Source organism: Molothrus aeneus, chromosome 28, assembly GCF_037042795.1.
Source record: "Molothrus aeneus isolate 106 chromosome 28, BPBGC_Maene_1.0, whole genome shotgun sequence".
Lineage (NCBI taxonomy): Eukaryota > Metazoa > Chordata > Aves > Passeriformes > Icteridae > Molothrus > Molothrus aeneus.
Genome location: NC_089673.1, coordinates 3,120,262 through 3,138,355, shown reverse-complemented (window position 1 = coordinate 3,138,355; position 18,094 = coordinate 3,120,262). Strand labels below are relative to the sequence as shown.

General features: G+C 43.5%; 1 protein-coding gene across 5 annotated transcripts; it reads left to right on the top strand.

Annotated features, from left to right (window-relative positions):
• Nucleotides 1-2,294: 2,294 nt before the first annotated feature.
• On the top strand, nt 2,295-17,845 carry SMARCE1 (SWI/SNF related, matrix associated, actin dependent regulator of chromatin, subfamily e, member 1). 5 transcript variants are annotated; one of them, XM_066566731.1, is made up of 11 exons: nt 2,295-2,378; nt 3,117-3,167; nt 3,683-3,726; nt 6,618-6,722; nt 8,985-9,065; nt 10,169-10,300; nt 11,798-11,969; nt 13,608-13,780; nt 14,783-14,884; nt 15,397-15,607; nt 16,311-17,845. In XM_066566731.1, exons 2-11 carry the CDS (start codon nt 3,161-3,163, stop codon nt 16,517-16,519), a joined length of 1,236 nt encoding a protein of 411 aa, XP_066422828.1. In that variant the 5' UTR covers nt 2,295-2,378; nt 3,117-3,160; the 3' UTR covers nt 16,520-17,845. The 5 variants fall into 5 exon arrangements, with proteins under 5 accessions (XP_066422828.1, XP_066422826.1, XP_066422830.1 ...); XM_066566729.1 differs by having other exon boundaries at nt 16,308-17,845; XM_066566733.1 differs by lacking the exon at nt 10,169-10,300 and having other exon boundaries at nt 16,308-17,845.
• Nucleotides 17,846-18,094: the final 249 nt, after the last annotated feature.

Sequence of the window (18,094 nt, the reverse complement as noted above, 5' to 3'; positions counted from 1 at the left end):
TTAATACTGTGGCAGAGAATGCTTCATTTCTGTGGTTCTAATTAAATCCAGACCAGCTGAGCCTCTGCCAACCAGCACCTGCAAACGGCTGATGTAAAAACGAGTTTTATTGTCTCAATCTACTTCCCAGTGAATGTCTGTCCTCATTCCAAAGCTTATGAAACTGCTGGTAATTAAAACAGTTGGGTAAGAATTAGTTTTTACATCCCCCCTGGTGAGCATGGTGCAGTATAAACAATTCCATTAAATCAGTAAAACTACTCATATGTTGTACAGGATATTAAAAAGTCTACGCTGGCGAAATCTTTCACTATCACAAGATGGAATTAAGGCAAAGAGCAAAAAAGGGGAATAAAACAAAGCAGGAAATACACTGATGGCTTTGAAAACACATAATGATTTAGAACTATTAGCATGGAATGTGAGTTTCCATAAATGTACTTGAACACCACAATAAACAATTCCGTTTAAAAAAAAAAAAACCTTTGAAATAATTCAAATTTTAAAATTAAAGTTAAATTTAAAAACAATTAATAAATAATTCAAAATTTCAATTTTTAATTTAACATTAAATGCAATTTACACTATCAACAAAACCATGTTATTAATAAACTAGAAGTGAATGTATGAAAGTAGAGGAGCCTAGTCAAAAGCAGGGGGGAAACCAGGTTATTTTTCACCTCTTAGAAGCATTTTCTCCCCTTTTCTTTACCTTTTCCTGCCCCAGTGAAGCTGGTGAACTAGTGTGATGTATTTTGCTGGCTGAGGAATCTCTTCAACTCTTGCTTTAATATCAAATTGAAGTCACAGATTATTCTGCTGCATGGCAACAAATGTCCATTGTGGGTACAGTCAGCAGAATCTAAGCAGATGAGGGCAGAGCTCTTGACTCTTTATTTGTTCATAAAAACAAGTGTATTTAAGCATGAAAACAAACTGAGCCAGTGGAACTGCAGGCATTAAGAAAAATGGACCCAACTTGCAGCAACCCATGTTAAGTTACTTTTTCCTCTTTTCACCTTCTACCATCCTTTTGAATTAGGCAGGTACCATTCCCCTTGGCTTTCCTTCAGATCCACTCATATTCTCCCTCATGAATTTCTAGAAATACATCCTATTGGCCACGGGAGAGCATTTCAATGCCAAACATTCAATTTCAACGTAAAATACTCAGCATGAAACTTTCTATTTCAAGTTTCACTGACAAAGTTTTGATATTTAATTCAGTCATCTTGATAATCTGCAGTGTAAAAGGCTCTTAAAGCTGAATACTGAGGTCTGGAACTCTCCATCCTCCTCACACCCTCAGAGCCACACCCTTCACCTTGTTTGATATTTGTGAGGGTTTTACCTATGTGTGATAACTTTGCTGATTTCTGCAAGGAATTGTGGACAATTCCACTGCTCCCAGACTACTGGGTAATTTATAATCCTGTCTGATTCAGCAGCAGAGTGTTTTGAGATGGTCAGGCGGATTCAGTTAACAATTATCATATATTATCATATTTATTACCCGGGGTCCATCTCGCTGCCTTCACAGCCGTCTCTAACGCCATCCCCTTCCTCTGACATTCTCCCACACACCGGCACCTTCCCGCTGCCCTCAGAGCTCATCCTGCTCCACTCAATCACCTCTGGAAGCGCTGCCATCCCAAAGAGCCCTTTCGGCACCACACTCTGCACAGAACAGGACCCCGCAGCACTGACGGACGGTTCACCTGACTCCATCGCTGCTTTTTATGGGATATTATTCGGGCTCGGACACGACCCCGCAGCGTTTTCCGTGGCCTCACAGCAGCCCGGGGATCGGGGCGCTTCAGGGACCGCCCACTACCCGTGAGGGGAAAAAGGCGCCAAACGCCCCTGAGGGGCCGCGCGCAGCCCGTGAGGGTGGAAAGGCGCTAAAGCGCAGCGGGCACGAAGCATCCGCAGGCCCTCCCTGCGCGCCCGTTCTACGCCGCAGATTCGCCACCGGCAGCCAGCACTCGAGGCACCGTGACCGGGGTTCCCGGCGCGGGGGAAAAGGACGAGCGGGGTATTGGGCACTGCGGGTCTGGGGCGCCGCGGGAGCCCCTGGGACACCCCGTGAGGCAGCGCCTCCGTGCCGCTAATGGCGGGCGGGGCCGCCCTTCGCGCGGCGCTCGGGTTGCATCCCGCAGATTCGCCACGGCCCCTGGAATCCCCACCGTCCCGGAGAGTGCAGGAACCGCCCTGGCTCCTCGGTGGGGCGCGGGGCAGCCGAACACACCCCCCCATCGTGAGTAGGTAGTCACCGGCGGGCCGGGGCCGGCGTGTCGAAAGTGCGGAACGGAGTGCGCAGGCGCCGTTGCCGCCGCCCCGGCCCGTGGGAACAAAGGGAGCGCGGCCGTGCCGAGCGGGTGAGTGCGGGGGGCCTGGTGGGGCTGACCGGGGGGCTCGGGACGGCCCCGGCCCCTCTCCGGCAGCGCTGTGGGGCTCGGGAGGGCCCTCGGTCCCGGGGAGGGAGCGGTGGGGCCGAGGGAACCCCCGGTGGCCGCCTTGGGCCCGCTCAGGCTCCGCTCGATCTCCCCGGGCCAGCCCCGTGTGCGAGCCCGGAGCACGGCGTTAGTGGGGATTCTGAAGGAGGTTGCAGCTGCCGTGGCGTGATTTGAAGAAAAATGCCGAAAAAAACCACTTTGTTACAGCGCTGTGTGACGCGCTGCCGGGTTCGGTGCTAAAAGGTTAAGCCTTGCCTGTCAGACCGCAGCTGCGGGGCTCGGTGGTTGTTTTATGTACCCTGTAAGGGAAGTACATCATTTGGTCATTTATGTATTAGTATCAGATTTCTGAAACAATGCGTGTAAAATAATGGGATATGTTCTTTTTATTCCTTACAGGATAAAATATATTTATTTAGACCCTTTCATATGAACGTGACCTAAACCTGTGTGCTCTTGCACAGCTATTTAAGGCCAGATTCCTTGGAAAATCCATTAATTTTTCAAAGAGATAACGCCTTGGTTTCTGAAAATGCTTTTGTCTGTGTTCCAGAATTTACAAACTTTGATAATCATTAGTATCATTAACAATCGAAGCTTCAACATCTGGTGGGGGGAAAGGCACAACACTTAATAGCACGATCTTCTTTTGTCTTGCAGAAGTACAAATATAATGTCAGGTGGCTGAAAATTTGACTATCAAAATGTCAAGTAAGTTTTTTTTAAAGATTTTTCTTTCTTTAACTTAGATGTTTTACAGATCTGGTTCCACAGAATCTGTTTTTTGTGAGATGATGCCATTATTCTTGGAATTAAAAGAAATTAGCAAGTGTAGTGACTAAACTCTTGGCCTTAAATCCTGCTGTGGCTGATTCCTGGCATATTGTTTTTGTAGGAAATTCAGATATCACAGCTTCTGAATCCTGTTGGACTGCATTTTTGCTTTCCCTCCATGTAGTTTGTGTGCATATAAATGAATTTTATATTCTTCAGTCTTGTGCTTGAATAAAAGCCTGGGACAAGAGTAATGGGGGGATTTCAATTTTTCTTTCTTTTCTTTTTCTAGTGTTGCTTTTTGCTGTTCAGTGGCAAAACGCAAAGTCTTTCAGAGTAGAGGTCTCTTGTTTTTGTAAAATCATTTTAAAATATTGGCCATAGCAGATGCCTTAAGAATTCATTCAGATTTTCAAGAAAAAAAAAATTTGCTTACATTTCTATCTTAACAGAAAGGCCATCCTATGCCCCACCTCCCACCCCAGCTCCTGCAACCGTAAGTATAGTGATTTTTCTCATTAACACAGAGCCTTTAGAACTTCCCAGAACAATAATTACGGAGTTGCATCACCTTCCTATATGGGAAACACAATATTAATGTCATATGAATTGTTAAAATTAATATAATTCTTTTTGGGGAAGTTTGGGAAAGAAAAGCTGAATAAACTTATTTTGCCTTTAAGGCTGGATCTCGCAGACACTGAATTTTGTGTGAGCAGTCACTTGTCTCAAATGACTCACAGTGGGTTGCAGCAGTACTGGAATAGTTAAGAATCAACTGATACATTTGATTTTTAAATGTCCTGCTCAGCCTGTGCCCAAATCACGGCAGACAGTGCATTTTTCCACGTTACAGTTGCACTGAGCTGCTCTTTTTTCTTGCATTTGAGTGGAATGCAGGATTATGAAACTTCCTGTTATATTGGGTCAGAATAATGAAACGCTCCTGATGCCAGTTTTGCATTCCTTGAAATCACTGGTATTTTGGAGTCTAGGGCTTGGGAAATATTTTACTTTCTAGTAAAGTGGCATGCCCTGACACTGAGGAAAACATGAACAGGAGCTTTGAATCCTGCCCAGTGACATTCCTGGATGAACAAAGGTGCTGCAGTACCAGTGTGCTGTGGGCAGGAGCTGTTTGAAAGTAAATGCACATCTTTGGTCACATTTATGGATAGTTTGGGTTTTAGGACAAATCCTTCGTACAGAAGATTGAGCAAAGATGCTATAGTGAATTCATTTTACCAAAGTGAATTGGAAGACTTACCCAGTAGTGTGTCCTTGATCTCTGCAGTATGGGAGTTAAAAGGAATGTGATCCTTCCAATTTTTTGTGCCGTGCTTTACAGGAAGAGGCTTGATAAATATATAATACATAAATACAAGCTATGTTTTTATAAGTTTACATAAATAAAACTTGATTTTCATAGTTTGCTCAGAGTTTTCCTTTTGCACACAGCAAAATAGATCTGTTAGAAGGAACATGATGGATCCACTCTGACCCCTGGATTCCTGCATCGAGAGCTGTGCATACACATGTGATTCCTTTGGGATATAGCATGGATACAGATGTTTAATGGTTCATATTGATGTGGTACAGTCCTTCAGAAGGATACATGAAGCACATGCCAGGACTGCAACCAGTGCCATGCATTGCCTGTTTTACAAGCATCTTTTATTTTGTATTATATTTTATACAGTCCTTCACGGGATGGTCTGGGCTCTGTTAATGCAAGTCACAAAGTAGCCAAATAATCTTGCTTGTTCTTCCACAGCCAGTTCCAGGTGCTGCAGTCAACAAAATCCCAGTAATTCTCAAAACTGCAGTACTGTATCCGAAATAAAAATTCTCCATGTGATGCAAGGTAGTTCCTGGTAACATTTAAATCCTGTCTTGCAGAAATAAAGAATTAAGCAGACGGAGATTACAATTGTCACCTGGTTTTATTGAAGAGGTGTAGTTCAGCAAATACAAAGCCCGTTGTTATGGTAATACAAAAAAATGTACTAAACCAGTGCCTTATGAAGTAGTGAATGTGTATGTCATGAGCCAAGGCATACAGATGAGCACATCAGCTGCTGGGACTGAGTTAAAAAGCTTGGCAATAAAATCTCTGCTGAAGACTGACTGTTAATGGATAATTTTCCTCTGCACTTGTGTATTTAGAAATAAACTCCTGCAGTGTGTCTGCATTGACTTGAAACTTTCCTAGTTACTTTAGTCAGCTCCTAAAACACTTCTGTTCAGTGTTTGTACGTGTCATACTTTGGTTCTTAGAGTCCTGAACCTACTTGTCAAATTTGTATAACTGTAATCTGGAACAAGTCCAGTCAGTGAATCCCTGAAAGGCTTCTTGGAATGTTTATTAGGGCTGCTGGAGAGTGGGACACTGTGGGAATGATATTTAAATGTCCAGAAACACTCCAGGCTCTTGTGAATTCTCATGGAACCATAGAACCACCACAGTCAGGACTTAATCACAATTCCCATTAAGTAGTTGATCTTTTTTTCCAACAAAATCTGACTGGGAAAGGGGGGGATAATGGAAAAAAGAAATTTATTTGAGATGGGGAATACAGGTAACCTGATGAAACTTGAATGTCCATTGCTAAGTGAGAAGGGAATGCAAAGAAACAAGATTTTTTTTTTTTCTGCGTGACTGAGGTGAGAACAAATCAGTCCACTTTCATGAATGAATGAAGATGTATTGATTAACTTCTGAATTATCTTGGATTTGGTGATCTGTTCAGACTGGTTTAAAGTTTTTAACTTACAGGTCTTACTGCAGATGTAGAGTTCCTCAGCTCTGCAATCTACAGCCTGCCTTATAATAGAGGGATGTCTCTGGGAATTATCTTCAGCCACTGGCAGTGGAGCACAAATGGTGCTTTGAGAGATTTCCTCCCCTGCTCTATTTGTTGGGAAGGCAGAATTCTGGGAAGAAAAGCAGGCAGGGATTTTCATTGGTGTAGTAAATGTGGGTACCGGGGATTTCTGCCCCATCGCTGGGTGCTGTGTTGCCCAACTTTCACCCTTGGGAGACAAGAGTCTTCTGAATTCCTTGGTGGCATATGTTGGAAAACTCTATTAGCCATGACCTGAATTTACAGAGTACTTGTTTAAATGAGTTACACAGTTAACAGAAATAAAATCACCAATTTTCAGACAGAAATTTGTAGTGACACATTTGCTTAAAAGTCCTGTTTCCTTACTAGGTTTATACTGGAGTAAGTTGTGTGTGTTGGGAAGACACCAACTGCTACACCTCATTGCTTGTTTGAATTCTGGTTGCTTTTGCATGCCATATTGCAGTTCATTTTCATTTCTGTGTTCTCCTCGTTTGAGCTCATTTCTCATTCGTGTTTTTGTCTCATTTGTTTCCATCAGCAAATGCCCAGCACCCCAGGGTTTGTGGGATACAATCCATACAGCCATCTGGCCTACAACAACTACAGGCTGGGAGGGAACCCGGGCACCAACAGCCGGGTCACGGTAGGAGAATCAACTATTACATCCTCCAGCAGACACCAGGAGCTGACCAGAAATGGCTTTAGGGTTAGGTTCTTCGGAGTCTTGGCTGCTGCCACTTCTTTATAAAAAAACCAAAACCAACTTCTGATTCTTATTCCTCACCTTCCCCCCCTTCCCCTTCACTCTGAAACCTTTTGCAGGAGAATGGGTTTTTACTCAACAGGGAAAACTGGTAATGGTATATGATGCAGACATCCAAAAAGACAGACTTTGGTCTTCAGTGACCACTGCATGCATAGGAAAAGCTTCTGTAGCTGGGTATGAATTTTTGGAGGGAGGGAACTGCTCTTTTTGCTAAGGTTCATTGGTACAAAAATAAGGAAGAACATTTTGCAAGCTGGAGATCGTTGATAGTCGTTGCATCATCCTGTTGAGCCATGCAAGAGGTACAGCCCTTTATTTTTCTTTCTAGTCTTAGTCTGGTAATTACTGCACAGTCCCAAGTTCAGTCATTATTTTTTCAACAAAAGTGTGATGTTGATAATAAAATAGAATCCCTTCAGCTCGTATATGTGTCAGTGTGTGGGAAATGGATGTTACATTCATTTTTCATGGAGTAAACAAAGTGAGATGGAGACAAGTGATGAGGGAGGTGACAGCTTCTTTCAAACATGAATCAAGTCCTAGCATTGTATGCAGTTAGGAAACAAAAATAGACAGTGGAAATATAACACTGTTAACACAACAGAAACAGAGTAAATCCCTGATACTTTCTTAAATATCTTACAACTTTAAGGTTTTTCCATGTAGAACTTTGTACCTCAAAACTTCTGATCAGTTTGGAAGGTGATACAAAGATTTCTCAAGGACCAAATTCATGGTGCTTTTTGAAAGTGTAGTCTTTTTTATGCCTCTCATATACACCTTCTTTCAAATGAAGTTCATCCAGTTTGTTAAAGCCCTTTACAGCAAGGATCTTCCCCTACAAGCTGGAATTGACTGTTCAAATGGATACTTTCTTTATACAAGACTAAGTCAGGTTTTGTCTGAGAACTTCCATTGTTTCTGTATGTCACAAGCATACACAGCCTGCTCTGCCATGCATATCCCAGTATATGGATGGTGTCTTTAAACCCCTCTTAATTTAAAAGCATTAAACAGTTTCCGTTAATGTTTTTCCAACCCATCTGTATGTGTATCTATGTATACATTTTGGTAATGCATATACCTCATGCACATTATTTATACACAGTTCTGTATGCATTGTTCATAGAGCTCCATAAATTCAGCAAACAAAGAAAAAAAAAAAAAAAAAGAAACTATCAGGAGGAAAACAGTATTGAACGTGAGCCTTCTGGGCTAAACCCAAGTATTGATCTACAGGCCACAGCCCTGAAAGATCTTGAACCTGCTTTATATTTTCATGTAAATACTCCCATTTAATAGAACTCCTAGCATGTGGAAGTGCTGGAAGAAAGGAGGGTTTCAGGCCCTGCAGTTGACAGGGGCTGTGATGTCATTGCACTGCTTCAGGAGCAAGCCCTGTCAGATGTTCTGTGGGTTGAAAGGATGCAGGGAGACCCAGCAGCTTTCCAGCAGCAGCATTAAAGCTCAGTAGCCTTTTGTGTGGTGCCAGCACTGTGTCTGGCAGCATAAAGCCAAAGGAAGACAGAGCACAGGAGCATGTTCCAGGCTAATTGGGACAATTCATTAGAGCTTGGCTGCAAGTAGAGCACATATTTACCTTTTAGCTGCATAGAATTGTTTTCTTTTCATAAAGAGTCTGTTAACTGGCTCCACATTACCACTGACAAATTTTACAGAAAAATAATTACTAAAATTATTTGATAATGTCTCTAAATTAATGGTTTTAAGCTTTCTTCATATCTTTTTAAACCTGTACAATAGCCACATTAAATTTGTCAAAACAGATAAAATAAATTAGTCATCAGAAGTGAGAAAAGACAACCTGATGGGATTAGTGTTTCCTTGTCAGTTCCTAAGCTATGTAGTTCAGTTTTGAGAACATGGAGCCCTTTTGAGGATTTATCTAGTTACTTCTCTGTAAACTTCCAGAGAAAAGGACAAACTTACATTGGAAATTATTCCTCTGAGGATCAACTCTAGCTAGTGCTTGTTCACTTACAGACTGGGTAATTTTTCTGGTGATGTTTGCTTCTCTTGGTGGGGGTGTGTGAATGCACAAGTGTTTTCCAAAACGAGTGCGTGTAGAAACTGTTCAGCGATCCCATTAACGAATGGATTTATCCGGTTCTTTTATAGGCTTCCTCTGGTATTACCATTCCAAAGCCCCCCAAACCCCCAGACAAGCCCCTGATGCCCTACATGAGGTACAGCCGGAAGGTGGGTATTACAGTGTCCATCAGTAATAAAGTCAGTGTTCGTTTGTGCTAACAATTAATTGCTATGATCTTAGTTTCAGCTTCTAAACGTTGACTCCTAACAGCCTGCGCTCTCTTAAGGGGATGTAAAGTACAGAGTCTGCCCTGCAGAACAAAGGCAGCAGTAGTCTGGTCACACAGTTGCCAATTTCTGGGGGGAAAATTGCTAAAATGCTAATTCCTACCACTGTCTGCTGACAAGGATCCACCCCGCCACATTCAGAAGTTCCTGTGACTTACTGACAGAACTTTTTTATATAAAGGAAGTATTCCTTGCGTTTTCTGGGCTTGGTGCAGTGCTGTAGCTGGACTGAAGAGTAGCAATGAGTGGACTTTGCATGTTCTCCTTCACCACCCTAGCCCGTGGCAACGTTTGCTTCGCTATTCTGTGAACTGTTTGACAGAAAGTAGGAGAGAGACTCTTGTGGAGTCTGGAATCTGATGGGGCATGGGGAGGGCATGGCAGCCTGGCTGAAGCAGGTGAGCCAGAAGGAATTTCTTCCACTTCTGGTAAAGTATCTTTACCAGCATATCTGTCTTAGGCCAAAAAACATCAACACACACACAAAAAAAAAAAAAAGTCAAGTGGCGCAGCAAGAAATTACACTGGCAGCTCTCCTTTTTTTGCCCTATAAAGTTAGGAACCTTTTTGGTGGAGTCAGAACTTGTTGGAACTCAGATTGATCAGCAAGACTGAAATATTGTGAAATGTTACATTCTGATCTGAAAAGCTCAGTCTCTTTGTCATAATCTACTGCTGGATGTGTTTACTCAGTAGCATTTTTTTCCCCGAGATGCAGCGATGTTCATTTAAGAAGAGAATTGAGAGGGTTAAAGGCAATATTCCCATGAGACCAAAGCCACTCAGCAATTGCCTGGTTCAGTAGCTGGCTTCCTACTGACTTCCTGCCCCAGAAAATAATCCAGATAGCTTAGCCAGACTCATTCCTAGCTTTATCCTGTTTTTCATGGTGATTCCAGAAAGAACACTGAGATGACAATATAAAATGTTTAATTTGGAAGTATTTAGATATCATTAGTAAAGCTCCAGCTGTTTCTGTTAAGGTCTGGGACCAAGTGAAGGCGTCCAATCCTGATTTGAAGTTATGGGAAATTGGCAAGATTATTGGAGGAATGTGGCGAGATCTCACTGATGAAGAGAAGCAAGAGTATTTGAATGAATATGAAGCTGAAAAGGTAAATGGAAGAAATCTGGGATGTTTATTACAGCTGATTCTTCTAGGAACTGGTCTGAGAAGAAAAATTCATCTTCCCCATGCAGGGGTGTTTGAGGCATTCACGAGAGCCCTGTATGTAACTTAAATGGAAGTTTGTCCTGACACGTCTCTTAGATTTTTTTAAATAACTGTGCATCAACTGTGACTGGTCAGTTTTTAGACCTAATTCAAAATGAAGTATTTATAATTGAGTGTCGATTTTAACTGTGTAATGAATGGATTTGATTGTACAACATCAGTATTGAAAAGATTGTCTCAACACCAAAATCCTCTTTCAAAACTGGTGCTCTGCAACTACTGCTGTTGTCATGAACATGTTCCTAAGAGACTTCCAGTCACGTGGGGTTTGGTTTTCCTGATGGAACTCCACGCTGTGGCATTAATGTTTTGTTTCTTAATAGAAAATGCTACCACTTCTAGGGTTTTCTTGTGCTTTTGTTTTGGTTTTATTGATCTTAATGAGAAGAGATGACAGCTGCCTCGTGTCTAGGTTGGTAAGTGTTGAGCACCTGTACAAGACTGTTCTTGTGATTCTCAGGTACAAAGGGAGAATTGTCCAGCTGATGAATTGTGCTGACACCTGGCAGGCACCTGAGGCTCTGGCTACCTGGTCAAATCTCAGCTGGTTGTATTCCAAGGCAATAGAGAAGTACTGCAAAACTCAGTGCTCTTAGCTGAGAAAAAAAATAATCCAGGAATTCTATTTTTACCTTGGTAATGATGTTTAGATTGTAAGCTCCTTGGGGCAGGGGCCAGCTGGTTTCTGTTGTGCCAAGGCAGAAGGATCCTGGTCCTGATCATTTACAAGCGTTTTAGGTACCTTTATCAATATCATAGATGATATCCATTTTTTGATTAGAAGTATCTCAAATCACTGTACAAAATCTTAAAAATGAGATTAAAGAAAGCAATTCAAAGAGAAAAGGTATTTCAAAGAAAGTGAAAATAGTGCTGCTGTCCTGCTGCCAGGAGGAGACAGGAGTCTGGCTGCAGCTTTCTGTGCCATCCCAGAGCAGGGATGGGTCAAAGAGAGGACAGATACATGATTTTGGAAAGTGGTTCATTACATACTGGCATAAGGAAAGAGAAGAAATCAGAACCACAGATTTAGTTAGAACTCCAGAGAATTACTGAGAATATTTTGTGTTTGCTAATTTCATCTTACCAGAACTTCATCTTAAATGTTCTGAGGTGTTTGAATTTGAAATCTCAGAAAACAAAGCTATCATAAAACTAAAAGGACCTAAGAACCAGCTGTGTTTTTAAAACACAAATGATTATAGAAGGTCTAATTTGTAAAAAAGAAAGACTGAGAGAATCTGATCAATTGTGTCTCAGCCAGACGATGCAGCTTCAGCTTTGTCTGTGTAACCGCGCTGTGCGTTACACAGAGCGCAGTTGTGGCCGGGTGGGAATCACCCAGTGGTGCAATCAAACCGTGTTGGTCACCTTGCAGATCGAGTACAACGAGTCCATGAAGGCCTACCACAACTCCCCTGCCTACCTGGCCTACATCAACGCCAAGAGCCGCGCCGAGGCGGCACTGGAAGAGGAGAGCCGGCAGCGGCAGTCGCGCATGGAGAAGGGGGAGCCCTACATGAGCATCCAGCCCGCGGAGGATCCCGATGGTAAGGAGCTGGTGTGCACGCCCAGTGGGACACTCATGGCAGGACAGGCCATGGAGATACAGAAAACCACCTGGGTGCACTTTCTGCAGCGCTTCACGTGGCTTCGTTTCTGCTTTGGTGCTTTCATGCCAATTTTCATTACCGCTTTTTATGCCGTGTAGCTGACTTTGTTCCCAAAAGTAAGGTGGCACCCGTGGCAAAAGTTATTCCAACCCTTCTTAATTAAGTGTGAAGTAATGCTCAATAGTTCAAACCAGATCAGTCTGCTTACTGCTCCATAATGGCTTTAGCACATGCTTTAGCAAAGGCTTAGATGCCTGATTTAATCCGGCTTGGATGGAATGTTGTGCTTTATTACCAGAAGCACATAAATCTGACAGGCAGAGTTCTGGTGTGATTAAGAGCACCTGAACTTTGAATGTGTTCAACAACTGTCATTTGAGATTGTTTGGCGAGTGAGGTGCCCTTGCTGCTGACAAGTTGATGAGAAAATTCTGAACGTTTATTTGACTGCAAGGAAATGCACCCCACCCAGTGGGAAAAGTCAGCCTCACACACCTCATGGCTGCTTTTAAATGCATCACCAAATACTTGTTGGAACCTGAGGGTGAAAAATGTGCTCAGTTACACCCTTTTTTTTCCTTCCCCCTTGTGAAAGCACACCCCTGAGATAAATCTCATAGCAAACAGCACTTTCCCCCGTGTGAGGTAATTGCAACATTTATGTAAATATGTTTCATGTCGGAATAACTGGAACCTGGGGACTTGAGATTCTGTTCTGTGCTACCAGTGCAAAGTAGGCTTGGACAGAACCAGCCATTACCTCTTTTTTTGCTTTGTTTAATCAGATACCTAAATGAGGTACAATATACACTTGGAAATAAACTTTCATTTAACTGGTTCTCTTCTTTGGTGGTATCTCCTGGCATGGTCTTCAGCTTCTTAAGATTTCTGTGAATAGCTGGGATAGTTATCTCCAGTAGGAATACTTAATGTAAAACAAAATTAGAGCTCTGGACTTTTCTACGTGGCATTGTTCTGGGAGATAATTCATACTTGTTGATTAACTGGTTTCTCTTTAGAGAAATGCACTTACTAATAAATAATCAAATTCTTTTAATACATGACTGTGAATTTTAAGTGATGAGTAAATGTGTCTCACTGCTTCATGCTTTCAGTCCTCAGTATTTTAAAAAATAAGTGGTTTTGATCTGTGCTACAAAGGTTATTTATAGAGGAGTCACTATCCTGGTGGCATTTTGTTCTGGAAACATGATTAATCAGGAATGGGTCTTTTATTTGGTGTATTAATAGTCCCTCCTACTGTGGAAGTGTGGAAAGCAACAGAGTGAATAACTAGGTCAGTCCCAATTTCAGCTGTGGGAAATGCATGTGAAATCAGCTGTTAGAGCTATGCCAGGTGAATGCTGCCCTGGCCACACTTTGTCTCATTTTGAAATTCCCTTGTGCTCTGTGTGTGTTACTGTGAACTTTGTGACATGACAACTACTGCTGTTAGGGCTCGTATTTTGGTTTTTGTGAGTGGTAATGTGGGTACAGAGTGGATAATGTGGGTACATCAGACTCAGCTCTCATTTTGTGGGATCCAAGCAGTTACCCCTCCAACCGCTGTTGCAGATTACGACGATGGGTTCTCCATGAAGCACACGGCCACGGCTCGCTTCCAGAGGAACCACCGGCTCATCAGCGAGATCCTGAGCGAGAGCGTGGTGCCCGACGTCCGCTCCGTGGTCACCACAGCCAGAATGCAAGTCCTGAAACGCCAGGTTCAGTCCTTGATGGTTCATCAGGTAAAAAGAAAGGATGCAGATGCAGCTAAAATGTGGTGGGGTTGGGCTGGACTCCAATTCTTTGGATCATTGGATCGCCTACATGACTGTTCTTGCTGGGTGTCAATGTTCTGTGTGCTCCAGGTGCTAATCCCTGGCATTTCGTGGGAGCTGCAGAACATGAGACTTCACCTTCTGTGCTGTTTTGTTCTTTGTGTTTTGTCTTAAGTGTTAATTCCATAGTTCTTCATTATTACACACAACCCCCTATATGCAGTTTTTAAAGTCTGCTGGTTAATAAGTACTGGTAGTGTTGTGATTTTGGGTAGCTGACAACTCATCTTGTTTGTAATGATTCTTTTTTTGAAGTAATTTGCCCCTGTTCTAACATTTTTCACTGAAAGTTAAATTTATACAAAATATATGGTGAAGTCACACCTGCATGTTTGACCCAGCTTTGAGCACATGCCTGTGTTTTCCAAACACTCGTGTTACCAGAAGAACCCTTTCAGCATGGTCAGTGTGTGTAGGGGTGAAGCAAGACCAGAATTAGGCAGGGATTTGTTGGAGTTTTTTTAATTACAGAAGATTTAGAGGGTGGAGGGGGTGGTTGTCCATCTTTCCTATGAATTGTGGTCTTTCTGTGTTAGAGACTGCAATTGATGTGGAGAGTGTGTCTATACCTATGAGCTGTGTATATACAGACCTGTGGGATGTGTATACACAGATCTGGGGGTGCAGAATAGGAAAGAAAATGTGCAAATTTGATGCTGGAAGCTTCACCTCTGATACACAATGCTTCATTTACAATATGCTTGAGCTGCTGCACAGACCCACATACTGTTCCTGCTTTTCAGTATGAACTTCTGAGCTAGTGGGTATCAGAGGCAGGCAGAAGGATGTTTACATATTAGACCAGTATTTAAAAATAAACCCATATGAAAATTTGTATGCTTAGCTGTACTGTTGCCCAGTTTTTAGGTGACTGCACAGTGAGGTTCTTGCTGTTTGTTTCCCTTCCAGCGTAAGCTCGAAGCTGAGCTGCTGCAAATTGAGGAGCGTCACCAGGAAAAGAAGAGGAAGTTTTTGGAAAGCACAGACTCTTTCAACAACGAGCTTAAAAGGGTACAGCTCATTTTTCTCACTTACTCTGAGGAAGCTGCTGGTTCCACAGTGACACAAGTGCTTCAGTTCTCTGTTCAGTTCTGAGCAATTGCCCAGCTGCTGGGGCAGTGCCCTGGTGTGGGTGGTAAGAAGCACAGGATGATTTCCTGCTCCTTTAGTGACTTTTAGGGCCAGTACAGTTTAGAAGTGCCTCCAGGCTGGGCTGGGTGAATTCACTCAGAGCAGCTGGAGGAAGGTGGACTGAAGCCACTGTGGAGGGCACACTGCTCTCCTTGGCTGCACTCAAATAACAAGTTTTAGGTTGTTTATTTATTCCCTCTCCCCTTTTTTTTCTCAATATGCCTGTATCTCCCTCCCTAGTTACTTCCAGTATAAACTTTGTAAAATCAAAGTGCAGTGTGTAGAAATAATGAAGTCATCACTGGGGTTTACTGATTATTTATTTCTCAGGGTAACTGTAGTAGTAAAAGAGCTAAAGTTTTCCTTTGTTTTGCTTTGTTTTTAATTGCTAGTTATGCAGTTTGAAGGTGGAAGTGGATATGGAAAAAATTGCAGCTGAAATTGCTCAAGCTGAGGAACAGGCTCGCAAGAGACAGGAGGAAAGGGAAAAGGAAGCAGCTGAGCAAGCTGAGCGCAGTCAGAACAGCCTGGCAGCTGAGGAGGAGCAGGCAGCCAGCAAGGGGGAGGAGAAGAAAGAAGAGGAGAGCACTCCAATGGAGACAGGTAACTGCATCTGAACATTGCAGAATTCTCCAAGGATCAGCATTAGAGGGTCTCTGAGGAGAGCAGTTCACTGCATCTTGGTGAACACAGGCATTTACTTGCTTCTCATTAAATTACTCGTTTTTAAAAGAGGAGAAGATAAGATCCCACAGAGCCCCATGTCATGCTTTGTGTGTGATGTACCCAGGGGAAAAAATAGTAAACCTGAAGTTAGACTGCTTAACTGGGAGCAGCTGGGAGTGTTTCCTTGTCCCAGTGTCAGTGTCCAGCCAGGATGATGCAACAGCAATGCTTCCTATGCAGCTCTCAGGCAAATTTTCCAGCTGCTTTATGCTCTGGACAGTGGCAATAAGAAATGCTGCTGGATTCAGGAGTCCCAATGACTAGTGCATCAGTGAGTCACTGCTGCAACAGCAGGAGCATAAGGAAAGAGGGGCCAAGGAGTTTGAATTCCAGTGCTTCTGCTTTAACAAGGAGCATGGCTTTCTTATGGCTGGAATTCTGAAGTCAGGATGCTGTGGCAGGACCATATATGTCCTCAGCAGTGAAAGATCCCTGAGTTGTGCCTGTCCCTGCATGTTCTAGGTGACTGCTATGGAATACTCGGATTTATTATAGCTTCTGTTTCTTCCTAAGTCCTAATTGCACAATCTAAATAAATATTGACATGTAAATGACACTTAGAAATACATTTTTCCAGAAGAGCCTCACCCAGAAGAGAGCACAGACAACCAGCAGAACGGTGAAGAAGGAACCTCCACCCCAGAGGACAAGGAGAGTGGGCAGGAAGGGGTGGACAGCACAGCTGAGGAGGGAACCAGCGACAGCAACACCGGCTCAGAGAGCAACAGCGCCACCGTGGAGGAGCCGCCCGCAGACCCCATCGCTGAGGAGGGCGAGAAGAAAGAATAATCACTGACTCAGTTCCTGTGTCTCTGTAATGAAGTACTGTTTGATTTCAGAGCGTGCTCTGCGCCTGTTGTACCTTCCCTGCCTCTGTCACTTGTCTCCAGAGGATGCCAGGGCTTAGTGACACGCCAGGTTATCAGCGTAGCAAGGTGAAGGGGCCTGGAGAGGTACAGGGTGTCCTGCAGCAGGCAGAAAAGGAACCTCATGTGTCTAAACACAGCTGTTACAGTCTGGAGGGGTGCTTATATCACTTGTATTTCTTCCCTAGAAAGACTAGAAACCACTGGTTTTGGTTTCTAGATGAGAAATCAGGCCTTTTCCCTTTCTTCTGGTGCCATGGACACTCTGGCACTTTTCCCCAAAGGCCCTTCCTGCCCCTTTGTGGCACAGGTGTGTAACCTGTGCTGCAGTCCTGGCCTGACTGCATGAGGGACCTGCTCCTGGCAGGGGCACTGGCTTTCTGGAGAGGCTGGAATGTGGCTGAAGGATTCAGACCTCTTCTTACTATGGAGCAAAGACTTTATGTCTCCCCAGGGTGTCCCCTGGAGCCTCTCCTTCCCTAACAACTCCAAAAGTCTCCTGTGTCCCACAGCTACTGCGCTGCCTGTCAACAAGGGCAATTTCTGCTGCAGCCTCCCCAGTCCATGCTTTTAAAGAAAGCTCTCAGTCCTCAGGAGCAGCTCCAGAGTGAGTCTGAAAGTCTGGGATTTTGGGGGTTTTTGGTGTAACTTGTTTTTCTAGAGTAGCTGCTCTGCTGTGGTGGAAACTTGTTCATGGTCTGTGTGTGGCATGTCAGGAGATCCAGTTCCAAAGGGCTCAGTGTAGTCTTGCAGGAAATGACACATCATGAGGGATTTTTTTTCTGTGGTGCAGAATTCTTTTCAACAAGCCTTTGCTTTCCCAATTAACTTCTTTTATTTGCTACCAAGATACCCTGGTGTGGCCTCAGCCAGAGACCTGGCACAGAACAGAGCAGGAGGGCGTTTAGACACGCACATGTTCTCTGAGCAGACAGTCACTGATATGGCACAAATGGTAAAAAATAGTAGTTTTACTTGTCATGAGCTTTCAGAACCTCTGGAGACTCTACAAATGTACTGAAAAGGCCATAATTTGCCCTATAGAAGCAAAACCCCACAAATAAATACATTGAATTGTGGCCACAGCCACGGGCCACTTCTTGACTTAACCAACTGAGGGAACACATAATGTTTCAGTGAACTGATGTGTATTTGCAGAGCAGTGGGTCTATCAGATGGTGTTTTTTAAATCCCTTTTTTTTTAATGGTCTAAAAATAATAAAATCCAACATGTTTGGTTTTTTTTAAACTCACAGTCGTCTGTCCTTGTCTTTTAAGGTAGTGCCAGTGTTTGGTTCAGAACTTTCTCCATCTCAAGCCAGAGGAAAATAAGCACACAGGCTTTTATTTCTTACAGCTGCTGGCTGGACTGGAGCCCCCCTCCCTCCCCCAGCCCTGTGGGGCCCAGGTGGGGTTCCACACCTGAGCTGCTGCAAACCCTTGTTGTGCAACAGCTTTTATCTGCGGCAGGCCTGGCTTCTGTAGGCCGGGGATGCTT